Raw genomic sequence first — 20,639 nt, 5'->3', positions numbered from 1 at the left:
CATTTCTTAGATGTTTATTGGTATTGTGTGAAACATATGCTTTTAAAATGACAAATATCTGGATGAAATCTAATTACATAGAAGCAGAAAGAGACATGATCAATATATTTGGGCATTACTCTATAAAACTCCCAGACAGCTTTGCATCATTGTTTATATCTCACAGCTTCAACAGGAAAGCAAAATCTCTACAGTGTAGAGACCAATAAGAACACAGAGGAGGTAGGTAAATGAGTGACCATAAGCAAAATATAATTCCTCTTTTGTAGTACTTCGAAAAAATTATAGTTATGGGCTTCGGCTATCACACAAATGCTCATAGGTATTATAAGTCAATTTATAATGTTATTTACTCCTTATTTGTTAGGGATAGAAGAAATCAGAAATGCTGACACCAGAAAAAAGAAAATCAGAAGAAGGAAATAGAAGCATATATTTTTTCCTTATTGCAACGATGAGCAGAGGTTGTGTGATGTTTGAATGAGCTTTCCATTTATGCACTTGTTTCAATCCCTCACGCCTAGGATGTATGTGAAAAAATTCAAAAGTCAAGACTAGGCTGAGGGTAAAGTCGCTAGTATTCTTTTTCTTATGATAGGAAGAAAAAGGGCTACAGCAATTGTAGATTCATATACAGTCATGTGTCGCTTAACAATGGGGATACGTTCTGAGAAATGCATCGTTAGGCGACTTCGTTGTTGTGCGAACATCACAGAGAATACTTACACAAACCTAGATGGTATAGGCTACTCCACACCGGGCTATATGGCGGTAATCTTATGGGAACACCGTCATATATGCAGTCCGTCATTGACCAAAAACGTCGTTGTGCAGCCCATGACTCTGTCTCCTTCCGCTTGTTCAACCTAAATACTGTGGCCTCATATTTAGGAGTTTATAAACACACACTCTAAGCTTCAGGATTCCTTTGGGTTAGTCTCCAGAGCTTTCAAAGAGGCTATATACGAAGTGGTAGAATATTTGATATCCCTCTAGCTTCGAGGACTCAGAAAATCCATCTGAATGGAAAAAATCTTCACTTTTTATAGGGACATAATTAGATCAGGGTGACCAGAACTCTGACACAGGACACACAAATTTAGAGAGCATAAGTTTAAGCCAACAAACAAACAAACAAACAAACCTGTTTCAGGCAGTATAAAATTTTAAGGTACTCAGCAAATTTCCACACCAGCTCTCTAGGCACAAGGCTACTAGCTCAACCCTAGAACCAGGCCAGCTTCTGCGGTAGTGGACAGAGACAGACAGTGCTGGAAAGTCAAGGGCAAGGGCAGAGACTTCTACCCTTTGTATGCTGAGAGCTTGGGAGTAAGGTTATCTCCTCTTTTCCACTTGCCTCATCCTCTCCCCAGCACACAGCAGATTAAAGTTGCCCAAATTGCTACTCCTATTTAGTTATAATTACTGCTGACTTTGTCAGAGCCTTGAGCTAAGTTGCTCGTCCTGGGAGCTGCTTACTCATCCTTGAGGGGCGCCTACCAAAAGTCATAAAATCTGAGAGCCGACCTCTGCACTGGGATGATGAAATATAAAGCACAGTATTGCGCTCAGTCCTTATTCCTCTACATACTTGTCCTCAAGTTCCCACCAAAGTCCTTATAGCTTTGATTTTTAGAACACCACAAACAGAGCAGATATTGCCTGGTTCTGGTGAGAAAGTTTTTAGACAACACAATAAGAATTTCCTACAGTTTTCAGTGGACTGTGACATTTTTTCCCATTAAGTCCCTCCTAACAAGGATTTGTCAGTTAAAATTTCACAAGTTCAATATTTTTAAATACAAAATTAAAACTATAGATGGCTGAATTTCCAAACAAAGAAATAAGAGGTTGTATATAATAAAATTATGAAACTACCACAGTTGCTGACAAGAAGAAATATTATCAGTATCCTTTCCATTTGGAATCATCTATAACACTCCTGGAAAGCTTTTGACTAATGGAAGAATATTTTTGGCAAATAATTTCTTCAGTTATTTTTCATGCAGGTTTTTAACCCATGTTGTCCATTGCTTCAGGTATAATTTATATTTAACCTAAACAAAGTTTTTAGCCAAGAGAAGGGTATGAGACATCACAAAACCAAATACAGAGTGTTGTCCGAACATCTATCATTTTGGATCATTTACTTCTTACCTTTGTTAAAATAGCTGAAAGTGAACTAAACAGAAATAAAATCCAGGGAGTATGCCTTAACTTCTTGTGTTAATTGCAGTTTAGATGCACAATGTTGTATAAACTGTTAGTCAAATACTCTATATAAATTGTATGTATCCAGTGTCCTCTTGCTTATAAAAATCGTTCACATAAAAAAATTACTTTTTTTTCTCATGGAATGACTTAGTCCTTTTTTACCCATCTTAATTTTACTGAAGTGTAATTAAAATTAAACAGAGGTATTCATGATCTTTGGCATCAATGCAATTCTCAAATTGGAGCTAATAAAAATAAAAAGTCACATCAGGTACTCATTCTCAGTCTCTTCACCTACTCTTTTGCCCCCATAAAGCAATCTAATTTTTGTTACTAAAAAGCAATTTAAAAATTAGACTGATGTTAGAGGGTAATGCCCTCTCTTGGCAGGTGCTTTGAAAGTGATGGAATATTTTCTTATTCAATGTGCCTGCCGTAACCTGAATATCTTCTGAGCTGAATCTTAAGGGTCAGTAATATTAAAATATAAGTGACCAAATGTGGTAAAGTATGAGGCCTAACTCTAAAGTCTTTTCAGATAAACAAAATAAAATAAAGTGAGTTTAGAATTGAACTTCTTTCTAGTAACAGAGTAGTCCAGAGTACTCTGCAGGATAATTTTAGAGAGATCTTAATTTAGGAACACATACATTTCAATAAGAATAAAGATGCATAACTTTATGTGACATACACACACCACCCCCCCAGGTTTAGATACATCTGTCTAACCGCAGACAAGGGGACATGTATGGCATACCTATGAGCTGTTGCTGTAAAATAATGTCAAACTACAACCTACTCTAAGAAAACATTTTCATTAAATTGTAGTCATACATTGAACGATGTGAGCATGTAAGTGTATCCTTAAATGAAGACAATGTGGAACAATCAAAATTTCCTTTTGGTCTAGTCCAGAGTTTCTCAACTTTGGTACTATTGACATTTTAGACTAGGTAATTCCTTGTTGTGCAGGGGCTGATCCGTGCACCATGGGATGTTTAGCAGGATCCCTTACCTCTACTCAGTAGATGCCAGTAGCACCCTCCAAATCACGATAATCAAAAATGTCTCCAGACATCACCAAATATCACCAGAATCGCCCTAGATGAGAAGCACTGGTCTAATCAAATATTATTAGTTGGAGCCATTTCTGTTTTGTCTTTCAGAAGCCACAAATTTATAGACTAAACATTGTACACATCTATTGCATAAACCTATCCCAGAAATCATAACAAGATGTAAAGTTTCCAGATAGCATTTTCAATAGAACCATGATACAGGGGTTTTATGCAGTGCATTAATTACATTTTAACGATTAAAGCACTAATTTGAGTGGCACATATTTTAATAACATTTGTTTGTGTTTTTTGTTAGCCCTTTCACATTTCTGATGAACTGTATAGGTAAAAATGTATTCCTTTTTAAGGTAATTGTTAAATAATAAAATAGCTCAAGAGAGGAAATATATTCAGGGTTGCACATACAGTGAATATTGAACATAACTCACTCATAGTACATTCTCATTGCATTTTTGCTGCTAAATAGGATCAAAATAGCAAATCAGTTCTGTACAGAATTGACACTCTCAAATTCTTAACTTTCAAAGTATCAATATAATCTGTCATGTCAATCAGTCACATTTTAACTGCTGATTTCTATAATAACCTCAATATTCAATTTCATTTAGAAATTGTGCTTTATTTCATCTCTGAACATTAAATTATGACCATTACGCCAATTTGCAAATAAATAATGCACTAACATCTGCAGTCTTTTTGCACTAAAATAATAATAACAACGCAAACAGGCTTACATGACACAGACCTAAAAATTGGATTTATACCCCAAATTCTGAGAAGGAGGGAAAGTGGCTCGTGTTACCCAGACTATGAACAACACAGTCTAAATTCAACAATGCTTCACATTGTCCAAGAAGACGTGACAAAAGGGGAAGAAGCAATTCTTATTTAACATTTTAAAAATGGAGGGAGACCAGAGTTAACATAGACTTGGTTCAACAAATCACAATAATCAGCTGTAGTGTTTTATATCCTTATTACTCAGTAAGAGATTTTTTAAATCTACCCCATCAACCATTCACTGCCCCTAAATAGGGCAAAAATAAATAATAATTTTTTTAAAAGCTATGGTTCTAATGTCAGTCTTAGTAAGACTTGTTTTCCAATTAAGCCATTCTGTGTTGATAATCACTAATACTTTTGCCCTGGCATTTCCTTATCCTACTTTGATTAGTTCCTCATCTTCAATAACTAGAGTTCCATCTTACTTTGAACTGCATGTTCTAGATTTGAACCATGTACATGTGCTTTACCAAGATCTTTTCATCAGCATGTTACTAGTTGCAAATCCACGATGTGCTAAAAATATTTCATAGGACGTTTCATTTCTTATTTGTTCTCCAAGCCAACAATAAAAGTAGAGTTTCCCTTGTTTTTTTTTTTTCTTTCCAAGTGGCCCGCGCAAATCCATGAAACAACTTGACCATTTCCTTTTGGAGTCACGTAGAAAACCTAACAAAAATACCCTGGCTCAGTTCTTTCTTTTCCATTGTCCCTAGGAAGTGGGCTGGAGTGAGGGATCCTCACACGGGTCTAGCTGCATTCTCAGTGCACCGATTTTATGAAGATACCAGAGTTGGAGAAATTCCTCCGGCATGGCATGGAAGCCAGAAAAGGGCAAGACGTTGTCGTAGTAGTGGTGGCTGATGGGCTGCTCATGCATATTTACAGAGAAGGGCCAGAAGCCATAGATGGCCACCTCTTCACAGAGGCCCAGTGCTGCGCTCACCAGAAAGAGTCCTGTGGACAAGCGCTTGGCATGGATTCCCCTACTTTTCCAGAACTTCCCAATGCTACGCAGAAAGTTGGGGTTCGCAAAGAGCACTGTCTGATTGGCACCGACATCTGACAGTGTATAATAAACCCGGAGGGATGGCTCTGTTCCTGTCTTCATAGAAAAGGCAGGCATGTAGATGTAACTGTGGTTATAGATTTTCATGTTGTCCACAAATGTCTTTCTGGACCACAGCAAGTTCTGAAACCTATTAAAGAGAAAAAGAGGCTCAATTAAACCTGGAGAAAAGAAATTCATCAAAACTCACTCTACTGTTCTTCTGAGGGCCCTGATAGTTCACATTATCTCAACAAAAAACATGAAAAACACCTGAATTGAAAATCCTCTCTGAACTTACCAATTATCTCTCATCAAGTAGCCTGGCTTTCCCCTACCCCAATATCTTAAACTCAGGTTAAGATTCCTTAATGGGATTCCCTCTGAACTAAAGTTCTTTGGACATTTTGTTCTCTTGCAGAATTTATTTGCCTGGAATGTAAAAATGGTTTAATACTTATGAATTCACAAAGGTTCTTGGTTATTGGATAGGATTTTTTTCTTTTTTTGAGGAAGACTAGCCCTGAGCTAATATCTGCTGCCAATCTTCCTCTTTTTTGCTGAGGAAGATTGGCCCTGGGCTAATATCCATGCCAATCGTCCTCTACTTTATATGGGACACCGCCACAGCATGGCTTGATAAGTGGTGCATCGTTCTGCGCCCGGGATCCGAACCTGCGAACCTCGGGCTGCTGAAGCAGAGCTCGGGAACTTAACCACTATGCAACCGGGCCGGCCCCTCTGGAGAGGATTTTGATAAAAGCTACTTCTGCGGTCTGACATAAGCACAGGACTGATTTCCTCAACTGCAAATCAAGGAACCATTCAAATTCTATGATTCTATAAGTATTCAAAATAATCAATGCTATATTATAATATTGAAATGCTTCCCATTGAAATTCTATGATTCTATAAGTATTCAGAATAATCAATGCTATATTATAATTATAATATTACATGGAAAAAGAAAGACTTGTTACTACTATAAAATGATGCTGAGAGTTGCCCATACTGCTTGCTCCAAAGAACTCTACTTTCCTGTTTTCTTTCAGTTTGAATTACAAAAAGAGAGGCTCTCTGGTTCAAATGTATTCAACTAAAATTTATGGTATACATCCTGTGTGTCAGGCATTGGGGAATTAAAAATTTAATGACCCAACTTTTTATCTCAAGAAATTGAAGTCTAGCTGTGGAAACAAAAATATAAATGAGTACAATATAATATGCTTTATATTTGTATAAAGTACTATGGAATACAGATGAAAAAAGTAATTAATTCTGCCTTGGCAGAGGGAGTGGGATCCAAGAAAGCTAGAGAGAGGGGATGACATTTAAATACACTTCCTTAGGGGAACAGTAGGAAGAAGAGCAACTAATGTGGAAGGGACACTGGTCATAGGTGAGGGTGCACAGTGTACTGAAGCAATGACGAGGATTCAGTGTCCCTGAAACGTGCGAGGCAGGAATGGTGGGGGCAGTGGTTGAAGATGAAGCGTGTTGTGAGAAAGCTTGTGCGTCTCTAATTTGTTTGGACTTCACTCTGTGCTGATGGGGAACCTCCACGGCAGTACTTACAGCACTTACTATTTGGATTACAAAATCATTTGTTTCGTCGTCAGTCTGTGTCAAAAAAGGGAACTCTGGTAGTTTAGAAAATGATCTAGGGAAGTTAAGAGTTGGCTGATTTAGCTCAAGTGAAAAAAGAGAAAAATCTAGCGCCTTGCAACTTTTGTTTTCTCTCACCCGTGGGGAGTCGCCCATCTCAGGATACATGCAGGTGAAGCAGCAGCATCTAAAAATGGAACCGAGCCACAACTAGCAGAGGGAAGTCTGGCCTGACATGTTGGCAGGGCTCATCATAAATACGTAAAACTAACATTCTGAAGAAACAAATCCACAGGATTTTATGTAGCAATCAGTGTTATTAACTCTGCCCGCCAAGAAAGGTGTGTTTCTCAAGCCCAAAGGAAGGCAAAGCTCAAGTTTTCTTCATGTCCTTGATCTAGCAGCCTGCCTTAGCAATTTTCCCTGGGCTCTGACAAACAGAGAAGTGATAACAGGGTTTTCAGGTAGAATCACTCTACCCTAGGAGAAGCCATGGAAGCATATTTCACCATATTCTGAAGCTGGGCCAGCCTCTCCAACACAAATTCCTGCCTCCCAACTTCAATAAGATTGGCTTAGTAATTCTTTTATTCTCTCCATTGCCCACCCATATCTTCTGCTCTCTTCCTAAAACACTAATGCTTTCCCAACAATGTAGACACACCCTGCAGATAACCTTCTACTTTGTTTGAACCATGGTTCTCAAACTTTAGTTAGAATAACCTGATATCACAGGTTCCTGTGTTCTGATGAGAGTGATCCAGGAGCTGAATTTTTATCTGACACTCCCTGGTGATTCTGATGCAGATGTCCAGGGGATGTACTTATTTAGACAATCAAAGCCATCAATGTAAGCTATCTAGTTCTTTGCATCTATCCCTCAAAATTTCTTTCTTTATATCTTCTAATTTTATCCTTGTTGCAATCCTAAGAGGAAGAAGTGCCCCCTCTTCCCCTCTGTGTCTTGGAACAAGCTGTTTCACACTTTCTAAAGAACTCATGTTCTGAAGTGGACCTACCCTCTTTAAAACATTCAATCTCTCCATCTCCACTGAATTATTCCCTTCTGTCTTCTAAACATGGTTAGAACTTAATAAGAGAAAATTCATCATATACTATTCCCAGAGCTACATTCCAGTTCTCTTATTTCACTATCAATATTCTGAAGTCTAATTAGTATTCTTCTATTGCTTCCCTTTCCTGTTTCCATTCCCTTCTTATTGCTGTGCAGAATGGCTCCTATTCCACAGGGCTGTGCCGGCTGATGGAACGTATCCTGATTTTTGTAGCGGACTACACACTAATGAGAATTACAGACAACTCCAATAAAATCAGGGCAAATGATTTTGTGTTCCCTGTCTTAAAGCTGACTGATTATTCTTGAAGCAGGCAAGCTTCTTTTCTTGAGTTTTAACTTTGAAAAGGAACACACATCTTGAATTTACTATAGTCTTAATCTTATTGACACTGTTAAAGAACCAGCCTATATATTACATTTTATTATTTTTACCTACCCTGTTTTTTAATAAATGACATTATTTAAGAACTCAATTCAATTCAATAATTATTTGTGGCATACCTAATTTATCTCATGTTATCCTGATCAAGAGTTCAATAGGGGTAGTTTTGAATTTTACTAAATTATTACAAAATTCAACTAAAATTACAAAAGAGTGGTGGCTCCAGCTTCTCTCTCCAGCTTCATACTCAGCTACTTTCTATGCCCTCATCCTATGCTCCAGCCATTCCCGTGTGCACCTGTCCACATCTTTTTTCATATATAGTTTCCTTTTTGCTCATCCATTCATTGCTCTGGTGAAGTTCTGCCTATATATCAAGACTCAACTTAAGCTTTTCCTTCTAAAGCTTATTCTTTCTTTCCAGTGTAAGCTTTCAAACAAGTCTTCTTGGAACTCCTCAACATGAACTGATCATACCCTCCAAGACTGTGTACTCCTTGAAGACAAGGGACAAGTCTTTTAATTTTTATAACCTAGCTCAGAATAGTTGTACACAGTATGAATGTAAAACTATTAAATAACAACTGAAAAAGAAGAAAAATGAAATCAGATGAGCCAACGAATTATTAAAAATAGAAATGATTAATATATAATGAATATAGACATGAAATAGAAAAAATATATCAATAGAAAGAGCAGAAGGCCAGCCGATTTTACAAATGAATCCTAAATATAACAATACAGAGAAAACTGATGAAATTTTAAAAATTAAATAATCAACAATATCAAGATAACTAGTGAACAATTTGGAAATTTGAGGGGGAATAGATTCATACTTTACAAGAAAATTACAAAATAACTTGAAGATAAGTAAGATAAATATTTACAGTCTACATTACAAGAAAAACTAAAGAAAACAAGTGTGTGAACTTATTTACAAAATATCTTTCTACAAAGGAAAATATTGACAAAATTATGTCAAGCTGTAAAATTTCACTAGCATAAAAAAATAAGATAACTAAAATAAAAAGGGAATGACTGAAAAATATTTTCAGCAAATATGACAAATAGAAGATTAATAATGATAACATTATAGAGTCTAAATATATTGACATGAAATTGGAGAAAAACACAGACAATTAATCTAAAATAAATTGCAATTAATAAAAAATGCAAAATGCTCAGTTTCAGGATGCTAGTCAAGATGCAAAGTGAACAGAATCAGGAAAGGTAGGAGTCCAGCTTTTCTCTCCTAGAGCAAATCTCTAGAAATGAGAGAAAAGATGTATTTAAAAATCTACATTCATCCTCAGAAAAGAAAAAAAGGCCTACTCTCAGTGAATCCCCAAATCTGAGCTACCTCTGAAAAACAGAGAGCTTACAGCAGGAAACCAGAGCATAAACTGACTTGCTGAGCATTGTTCTAACAGGTAGCAGTGCCCTATGCCCAAAGGCAGGAGACACTGGAGAAGGTGCGTGTCTTGGAACAATTAACAAGGTTATTGTTTAGATTATGGGGCAGTAGGGACATCCAGGTGGGTTGAACCCTAAAGTCCTGCACTGGTCAATTATCACTGTGTGTAGGGGGTAGAGGGTGTCAGTCTCTCTGGAGGAAGAGCGGCTGTGTGTCCAGAGCTGGTCAGCCCAGGGAAAACTGGGCACTCTTTTCAACTCGTACAATATTGGCAGCTAGGCTTATAGTTCCCGACTAGAATATTGCTACTGACTGGCCCAAGATAAAAGACATACTGATAATGACATTTGGGAATCACCTAAGAGAAAGCCACCTTGCCACCTTCTCAACCAAGAGTGAAGCCCACCTGTGACAGGTCCACCCTCTGCACAGAGCTTCCAGTTGCCAAACAGGAACAGATAACCAAGATCAGAAGACAATGAAGGGAAGCCTCCAACACGAGAATCAGAGAAGAAAATGAAAGAACAAAAAAGAACTCAGAGGAAATCAAGATCATTCAAGGGGCAGAAGAAAACTCTTAAAAATCTATAATTAGCCTGTTTAGAAATATTAATAATTATTGCATCCATGAAGTAAGACTAGGGTGTTATAAAAAGAAAAGAAACATTTAGGTAATAAGCAAGAGCTATTGGCAATAAAACAAGATAACAGACAGATTCTGGTAAAGGACTGCTCCAGGAAAACAGCTACACAGCAGGCCTAGAAAGCCATCAATCAGATTCTAGTGAGAGAAAAAGATAATTTCTGAAAACAACAAACAAAAAAGTGTCCCTGATAGACTAACATGTTGGCTGTAATGGAAGAAGATTTGCAGCTCTAGTGGGAGTCTGGAGATGAATTAGTGACTGCTGCATGGAAAGCCCTTATTCACTCTGGGGAAAAATTAAAAGTTGAACAGGATATTAAATACTTGTAATAGGCTTTTTGTCTCAGATGTGAACAGTACTTATGTAGACACTAAGGCAAGCACTGACATTGATTTGGTTGTGATATATCTGCATTGAGAGGTCAGGAAAGTGTAAGTGTGTATTGGAGGGGGTGCTGTGAGGAGCACTTTAAGAGGGATAAGTCTTTATTTTTCTATAAGAAATAAATAGATAAATGGAAAATTTAATAATTGTAATTAAGCATGCTGCTTTAAAATGTAACGAGAAAAATCAGCTAGAGAAGTTGAAAGTCTTGGAACATTACTTGGGGGAGTGTGAGATAGGAGACTACTGCTTTCCATTTTACGCTTTGTCATACTATTTGATTTTGAAAACTATGTACACATTATTTTGGCAAAATGGAAATTAAATTTTTTAAATCATAAAAAGATAAAGCAATGTATACTGATCAAATGAACAATACCACCAAAAAAATATAATAGTTGAGAAACATTATGCACCTAACAGGATAGTTTTAAAATATATATAGCAAAAAGTGATTAAAATTCAAATAGATAGGTATTCACAAATCCATATAGTGAGAGTCTTTAATTTAAAAACATCTATTATTTTTAAACACAAATAGAAAATTTCTAAAAATGACCACACATTATGTTACAAAAGAAAATATATAATATGGTATATATAAAATATATTAAAACAACTAATATCATGTAGGTAATATCATCTGATCAAAAATGTAATAAAATGAGAAACAACATAAAAAATACACACACTGAACTTGAAAAATTTATTTTAAATGTGTTGGTAAGGGGAAATCTCTCAATATTTGCAGATGATATAATTACCTATCTAGAATACACAAGAGAACCAAATGAAAAACTATTTATTGGAACCAATAAAGACTTAGATAAGATCAACTTTTAAAAATCCATAACTAAACTAGGAATAGAGGAGAACTTCTCCAACTTCATAAAGAGTATCCACAAAAACCTACACCTAATGTCATACTTTATGGTGAGAAACTTGAAGCTTTCCCACTAAGATCAGGAACAAGTCAAGGACGTCTCAAAGTCAAGAATCTCACCACTGCTTTTCGACATTATACTGGAAGTCATTGCTAATACAATTAGATAAGAAAATAAAATAAATGGTATCAGATTGGGAAGAAATAAATAAAACTGTCTTTGCAGATGCCACAATGTAGAAAATTTGAAGGAATTGATTAGAAATACTCCTGGAACTAATAAGCAATTATAGCAAGGTTGCAGGATATGAGGCTAACATACAAAAGTCAACTGCTTTCCTATATACCAGCAATAAACAAGTGGAATTTGAAATAAAAAACACAATACAATTTACATTACACACACAAAAATGAAATATTTAGGCATAATTCTAACAAAATTTGTACAAGATCTATGTGAGGAAAAGTACAAAACTCTGATGAATGAAATCGAGGAACTAAATAAATGGAGACATACTGAATGTTCATGGATACAAAGACTCCCTATTGTCAAGATGTCACTTCTTCTCCACCTGATCTATAGATTCAATGCAACTCCAATCAAAATCCCAGCAAGCTATTTTGTGGATATCAACAAATTGATTTTAAAATTTATATTGAGAGGGAAAAGACTCAGAATAGCCAATACAATATTGAAGGAGAAGAACAAAGTTAGAGGACTGACAATACCCGACTTCAAGACTTACTGTAAAGCTACAGTAAACAAGAGAGTATGGAATTGGCAAAATAACAGACAAATAGATCAGTGGAACAGAATAGAGAGCCCAGAAATAGATCCATATAAATACAGTGGGTCTTTGACAAAGAAAGGAGCAAAGGCAATACAACGGAGCAAAGATAGTCATTTCAACAAATGATGCTAGAGCAAGTGGACATCCACATGCAAAAAATTGAATCTAGACACAGACCTTACACCTTTCACAAAAATTAACTCAAAATGGATCATAGATCTAAACGTAAAATGCAAAACTATAAAACTTCTAGAAGATAACAGGAGAAAACCTAGACGACCTTGGGTATGGCAATGACTTTTCAGATACAACACCAAAAGCTCGATCCATGAAAGAAATAATTAATAAGCTGGACTTCATTAAAATTAAAAACTTTTGCTCTGTGAAAGACAATGTCAAGAGAATGAGAAGACAAGCCACAGCCTAGGAGAAAACACATGCAAAAGACACAGCTGATAAAGAACTGTTATCCAAAATATACAAAGAACTCTTAAAACTCAACAATAAGAAAATAAACAACTTGATTAAAAATGGGTCAAAAACTTTAACAGACACCTTACCAGATGGCAAATAAACATATAAAAGATGCTCCACATCATATGTCATCAGAGAAATGTAAATTAATACAACAATGAGATACACTGCACACCTACAGAATGGCCAAAATCCAAAATACTGACAACACTGAATGCCTGTGAGGATGTGGAGCAACAAAAACTCTCATTCATTGCTGGTGGGATTGCAAAATGGTACTGCCACTTTGGAAACAGTTTGGTTTCTCACAAAATTAAACATACTTTTACCATAAGATCCAGCAATCCTGCTCCTTAAGGTTTATCCAAAGGTGTTGAAAACTTATGTCCACAAAAAACTTGCACACATCTGTTTATAGCAGCTTTATGCATAATTGCCAAAACTTGGAAGCAACCAAGATGTCCTTCAGTAGGTGAATGGATAAACAAACTGTATTATATCCATACAATGGAATATGATTCAGAACTAAAAAGAAACGAGCTATCAAGCCATAAAAAGACAGGAAGGATGCTTACGCGCATATTGCTAAGTAAAAGAAGCCAATTTGAAAAGGCTACATACTGTATGATTCCAAGTATATGACATTCTGGAAAAGGCAAAACTATGGAGACAGTAAAAAGATCAGTGGTTGCCAGGGTTGGCAGGGGAGAGAAGGATGAATAGGTGGAGCACAGAGGATTTTTAGCAGTGAAAATACTCTGTATGATACTAAATAATGATGGATACATGTCATTATACATTTGTCGAAACCCACGGAATGCACAAGACCAAGAGAGAACTGTAATGTAAAGTATGGACTTTGGGTGATTATAACATGTCAATGTAAGTTCATCAATTGTAACAAATGTACCACTCTGGGGTGTTGCGGATGTGGATAATGGGAGAGGCTATGCATGTGTGGGGGTAGGGGGTGTGTGGGAAATCTTTGCACTTTCTTTTCAATTGTGCTGCAAATCTAAAACCGCTCTTAAATAATAGTCTTAAACAACCCCATAGCTTCCCTACACAACAGCAATCACATATTAGAAAAATATAATAAAACAAAGATTTCATTTGTAATAGCAACAATGCCCCTAAACACCTTGAAATAAACCTAAAAATAAATATGTAACATTTTTATAAAGACAATAATGAGCACTGAAAGATGTCCCCCCAAATAAATTTATAGGTTCAATGCAATCTCAACCAAAATTCCAATATTATTTTAAAATAGAATTTGGTATGATGATTCTAAAATTCACATAAAAGGTAAATCAGTATACAGACTCAAGGCAATTTTAAATAAAAGAATAATAGAGAGAGAACTTAACTCACCAAATATCAAAACTCATTATAAAGCTATCGTAGTAAAAATACAACAGAACTCATGCAAGAACAGACAATATAGAGTCTAGAAACGGAACTAGGCATATTTGGGGATTTCCTGTATGATAAAAGTGACATTTCAAACGAATTCATAAAAAATCAACTATTCCATAAATTATAGTGAGACCTGGCTAGCCAAATAATAGAAATCAAGATGAATTCCTACCTCACATTGTTCAGAAAATTAAGTTTCAGAAGGAATAAAGATATATTATAAAAGTATAAGAAAATATTTTTAAGACCTTAGGATACAAAAAGACTTGTTCAATAAGGCACTAAAAGCAAAATCCGTAAAGGAAAACACTGATAACCATGACTGCTTCAAAATTAAAGATTTCTACAAGACAAAAGTTATATAACTAAAAAGAGGCAAGCCATAAGAGACTGATCTTTAGCTGGGAAGCAACGGTGCGGTACACGGATTGAGACAGAGAGAAAATGTTTACAACACATATAACAAAGGATTGTATCCGGAATGCAAACAATAAAAATCAGTAATATGCAAATAACACAATAGAAAAATAGACAATGATACAGAACTGTCAAGTCTGAGATGAGGACATTCAAAGGGCCAATGTACGTATTAAAATCTGCACCACCTCAATAGCATTAAAATTGTAAATTTATATCAATTTTAAAAATTATACCAATTAAATAACAGTTTTCCACATATCCAATTGGTAAAAATTAAGGAACATGACAACAAGCACTATAAAGTGTGAAAACGGGTACTTCTATGCTTCAAATGGGAGTATGGATTGTCAGTTCAGAAGGTGACTGGGCATTTTCAATACGCCCTACACCTACTGACCGAGCCCTTCCACTTCTCAGCTGGCGCCTTTGATTTTTGCAGAACAACCACCTTCACTTCTCTTAGGTCGTGGCCCAAATGGAAGCACCTCAAAGGAGCCTTTCCTGACCACTCCATCTCTCACATTTGTTGCATTTCTTCATAAAATCTATCACTACATGACATTTTATTATATATGTATGTCTTTGTTTATAGTTTGTATCTTCATGAACGTCGACGAGGAAGACCTTGTTTTGTTTGCTGCTAAATCCACAGCACCAAGAAGGGTGCCTGGCACATGGCACTAAGTAAATATTCATGAATGTTTGCTGAAGTATGGAGAAAACTAGAAACAACCTAAGTGTCCATCACTAAGAGAATGGCAAAACAAACAGTGCTATACCCGTACTATGGATACAAGGCAATTTTTTTTTTTTTTTTTTGCTGAGGAAGCTTTCCCCTGAGCTAACATCTATTGCAAATCTTCCTCTATTTTGTATGTGGGTTGCTGCCACAGCATGGGCTCTGACGAGCAGTGTACGTCCGTGCCTGAGATCTGAACCCAGGCCACTGAAGCGGAGCATGCTGAACTTAACCACTAGGCCACCGGGGCTGGCCCACAAGGCAGTTCCTTTAATGACAGCTCTATTTATATTGAAATGGAAATATTTCCAAGACAAAACATTATGTGAAAAACAAAAAAGTTGCAGAATTACTACTGCAATTTGTATAGTGGATTATCATTCAGGATAAAGATATATATTTTCTGTAGTTACACATATGTATGTAAATTTCCCATATGCATGGGAAAATGTTGGAAAGATACACATTAGGCTGAAAATAAAGGTTACCTCTGGGGAGAGCAGTGCTATGGGGGTGCAGGTAGAGGTAGAGGCTCAAAGAGAACTTGAGCCTCCTCTCGAATGCTTTCATTCTTTACTGAATCATTTGTGTGCTACTTGTGCTATTAAATATTTCCTTTTGAAAGATAAGTCACCTTAATAATCACATAAATGCAAAGTAAAACAATTAAGAGTTTCTAGTTTACTCTTTTCAACACAACAATAAATTAGGACTATGGTGTAATTTTACTCTTTTTAAATTTTTAATATTATTATAATGTTGTCTGTACTGTATAAAACATATTTACAAAAAAATCACAAATGTTCAACTTAATTAACCTCTTAAGCATATTTCATTTTAGAAGTTCACTTCTTTTATATAGAATATTTGCTCTAAGTTTTTTCTCTAAAATAACTTCCATTTAAACACTTTCCTTGTTATCTACTCCCTGTTCAAGTGTTTCAGCAATTTTCCACTGGGTTAACTCATTTCCTCATATTATTTACTTGCTTTTCTAATATTTTGGACTGTTTGTCATGTTCCTGGTTGCTCACTGACATTTTTCTGTCTCTGTGTGCAGCTGTTTGTTTACCCAGCTGTTGTTTCCTTTTCCTCTGCCAATGAACATTAATTTTGTGTTGATTTACAATACTTTCCTCCTCTGTATCTTCTTATTCTATGGAGGTGTCTCTCCCACAGGAAAATATTTTATCAGAATGCAAACAACACATCATACCAAACTATTCCATTCATACATAGTGCATATTAAAATATTCCTAAGAATGCAAACTTGTAAAATATTTGCAGAGTGGGGGTTCCAAATCTAGACTGAGGATGTTGGTAAGAGCAGAGAAATTTAGGACAGGCCTTTCAGAGGTGGATATATCTGAAGTGAATTTTGAAGAATGAGTAGATGTTAGCTATGTAAACAGAGTTGAGGAGAAAGAGCATTCTTGGCTGAGAGAAGCGTGGGCAAGGGCGTGGAGGTGAGAGAGGGAGATGTTCAGGGAAATGCAGACCATTTAATACGGTAAGGCTTTAGAGCCTTGGGAGTAGCTCAAGATGAGACTAGTTTGGGCACAGGGCAGAATGAAAGAAAGACCAATTGCCAATCAAGGTTGAGATTTTACCCATACGGAAAAATGAAGACTAATTAGCATGCACTAGTCCGTGGGGGAAATGATGAGGGTCTTACCCCAGGGCCTGTAGGGGAGGAAGGAGAAGCTGCCTTGGTGACTGGGAGGAGCAGGACTGATCTTCAGCTGAGAAGCAACGGTGAGACACATGGAGAAGTGTCCCTTCTGATTTAGTGTCAATTCTGTGCCAGTTGTTAAATATGTATCCCTCCTAGGTGCGAGGGTGGTTTCAGTGTGGGAAGCTGGGTGGCTTGGACTTCTGCTGGCTCCTTTCATCATGATATGTAACACAATAGGAGAAGATGGTTTGAAGGGTAAGATTATTACCCAGTTTTGGACATGTTGAGCCCACCCATGGACGTGAGATCATCCAGAAGAGCCCAGCACAAAACACTGACAAATTATAGCATTAAATGGTGGGCAAAGGAGGTAGAGTTGGTGCAAGGAGTAGATGCACAGAGAGGTGAGAGGAAGCCAGGAGAGTGTTCAACAACAGACGGAGAAAGGAGTTTCAGAAGTTTATCAACAGTGGTGAGGAGAGATCAAGTGAAATAAAGACAGAAAATGCTACTTGGAGATTTAGCAACATGAAAGTTTCAGTGGCATGAGCTATTTCAGCAGAATTCAATCTAGATCATGAGTCGAAAACTCAGCTGTGTACAGGGCCCAAGCAAGTTAGGAAAATATGTGAAGTGGCCAGGTATAAGACAAGAGGGAGTGGATCTGGAAATGCAATCCACATGTCCCAACTAAAGGATTTCAAATTAAAAAGAAAAAAAAAATGGGGCCGGCCCCATGGCCTAGTGGTTAAGTTTGGCTTGCTCCGCTTCGGCAGCTTGGGTTTGGTTCCCGGGTGCGGACCTACACCACTCAGGGGTGGCCATGCTGTGGTGGCGACCCACATACAAAACAAAGTAAGACTGGCACAGATGTTAGCTCAGGGCGAATCTTCCTCAGCAAAGAAAGAAAAAAAAGTATTAGTGAAGCAAAATAGTTATGCAGGCCAGGTTTGGTCTATTGGCAACAAGTTTGATGTCAACCCTCAAAACTTATTCAAAATTCCAAATGACAATGAGACCATGAAATCACAAATCCCTTTGGAGCAGATGGAAAAAAAGTAGTATATATGGTCTCTTTTTTATTCACGATACTAGTGATAGTCTGAGATAAGAATCAGAAGACCTATAATCAAATTACAGAAATAATCAACAAATCCTAAGATTCTTGCTTAACATATGTTATCTTATTTAATTAAGCCTTGTAGTAGCTCTCTGAAGAGGGCATCATTCCTTTCATGCTGTTGAAGAAATTGAGGATCACAGCTGTTAAGCGCTCTAGCGAAGTTTCATAGCAGGAATGTAGTAGACTCAGGATCACAACTCTGACTCTTGATTCAATGCTCTTTCAATTATATTGTTAGCTTTTCCCTGAGGGGAAGACGCATCCCTCCTGTCCTGTATGAATTCATTCACCTGTGATCTGGGCTCCACTCCTTCTCACCTTCTGAAGGATCTGACCCACCTTATCCTCTTTATTGCCTTTATCTTCATCCAATCCCTTTCACTGGCCCTTTCCCCCACATGGGATCTTGCCCAAGTCTCCTAACTGAAAACTAACAACAAACAAAAATTTCCTCAAAAGTACATCTTTCTCTAGCTGTTTCCTAATCTCTTTCTTTCCATCCATCGCTGATTTCTTCTTATCTCAAGTCATCCATACTCTTTGGGAGATTTCATTCACTTTCATTACCTAAACTAGGACTCAAACTGGTTATGGAGTGGAAGATATTTTTTTGTGTGTGTGTGAGGAGATCAGCCCTGTGCTAACATCCGCCAATCTCCTCTTTTTTTGCCGAGGAAGACGGCCCTGGGCTAACATCCGTGCCCATCCTCCTCCACTCTATATGGGACGCCGCCACAGCATGGCTTGCCAAAGCAGTGCGTCGGTGCGCGCCCGGATCCGAACCAGCGAACCTTGGGCCGCCGCAGCGGAGTGCGCGCACCCAACCGCTTGCGCCACCGGGCCGGCCCTGGAGTGGAAGATATTATTTTAACAACAGACACCAAAGATCCTTGTAGAAAGAGAATTCTCTGCGTTTAGATGTAAAGAGTGCTTTGGGTGTTGAAGGTGAAATCCTAAGAGAATGTCTTGGGAGCAGAAAGGGAAATAAGTGATAAACAACCTCTCCTGAATAAGTAGTTAACATGAATCTGGGAGTGGGGAGAGCCAAAGGGTGAGATGAAAAGAGAAAGAGAGAAAAGAAGAAGTAACAACATCCTGGGAGTCTAGAGACTAGATGTAACATACAAGTGGGACACTCTCAGTGACAGGGTGGTTTCAAGAACAGAGATGTCTGATGTTCCATTTTTATGTTCTTTGCTTGATAGTTTTTCAATGTCTCCCTTCTTTCACCTCAAATCTTTTATAAATTTTGCTACATATACATAATGCCTTTGGAAATGGTATTCTGGAAAAATCAAGGAAAGGACGCTTTAATCCATGTCTGCATTGATGTGGAGCAGAGAGAGGGGAGCAGTGACAGGAAATGAGATGAGGAGACAAGTAAACTAAAGGTAATTAAAAGAAACAGGTAACTGGAATAAACAATGACTATGTAAATTTAAGCTTATAGAAATTCCAAAAATATTGGAGAGAGCACTGAATTCTGGCAGATACAGGATAGGAGTTCCAAGTCAATTTGCATTAATTTTTAAAAAAATTTTTTGTTTATTACAGTAACATTGGTTTATAACATTGCATAAATTTCAGGTGTACATCATTATACTTCTATTTCTGCATAGATTACATCACGTTCACCACCCAAATACTAATTACAACCCATCACCACACACATGTGCCGAATTATCCGTTTCGCTCTCCTCCCTCCCCCCTTCCCCTCTGGTAACCACCAATCCAATCTCTGTCTCTATGTGTTTGTTTATTTTTGTTATTATCTACTACTTAATGAAGGAAAGCATACGGTATTTGACCTTCTCCCTCTGACTTATTTCGCTTTGCATAATACCCTCAATGTCCATCCATGTTGTCACAAATGGCTGGATTTCATCACTTCTTATGGCTGAGTAGTATTCCATTGTGTATATATACCACAGCTTCTTTATCCATTCGTCCCTTGATGGGCACTTAGGTTGCTTCCAAGTCTTGGCTATTGTGAATAACGTTGCAATAAACACAGGAGTGCATGTATCTTTATGCATTGGTGTTTTCAAGTTCTTTGGATAAATACCCAGCAGTGGAATAGCTGGATCATATGGTAGTTCTATCTTTGATTTTTTGAGGAATCTCCATACTGTTTTCCACAGTGGCTGCACCAGTTTGCATTCCCACCAACAGTGTATGAGAGTTCCCTTCTCTCCACATCCTCTCCAACATATGGTGTTTCCTGTCTTGTTAATTACAGTCATTCTGACGGGCATGAGGTGATATCTCATTGTAGTTTTGATTTGTATTTCCCTGATAGTTAATGATTTTGAACATCTTTTCATGTGTATGTTGGCCATCTGTATATCTTCTATGGAGAAATGTCTGTTCAGGTCTTTTACCCATTTTTTAATTGGGTTGGTAGTTTTTTTGTTGTTGAGATGCATGAGTTCTTTATATATTTTGGAGATTAACCTCTTATCAGATGTATGGCTTGCATAT

At 37.1% G+C, this 20,639-nt stretch overlaps 1 protein-coding gene across 1 annotated transcript in view; it reads right to left on the bottom strand.

Annotated features, from left to right (window-relative positions):
* Positions 1–204: 204 nt before the first annotated feature.
* The window catches only part of ST8SIA1 (ST8 alpha-N-acetyl-neuraminide alpha-2,8-sialyltransferase 1), a 153,820-nt gene continuing 133,385 nt past the window's right edge, over positions 205–20,639 (bottom strand). Inside the window, exon 5 of the mRNA XM_058558662.1 lies at positions 205–5,275. Coding sequence (XP_058414645.1) covers positions 4,789–5,275 — 487 coding nt within the window. The 3' untranslated portion in view covers positions 205–4,788. The remainder of the gene's footprint in view (positions 5,276–20,639) is intronic.

Source organism: Diceros bicornis, chromosome 17 (genome assembly GCF_020826845.1).
Source record: "Diceros bicornis minor isolate mBicDic1 chromosome 17, mDicBic1.mat.cur, whole genome shotgun sequence".
NCBI classification, from domain to species: Eukaryota; Metazoa; Chordata; class Mammalia; order Perissodactyla; family Rhinocerotidae; genus Diceros; species Diceros bicornis.
Note: the sequence above shows the minus strand (reverse complement) of the source record. Positions and strands in the feature narration are given on the sequence as shown.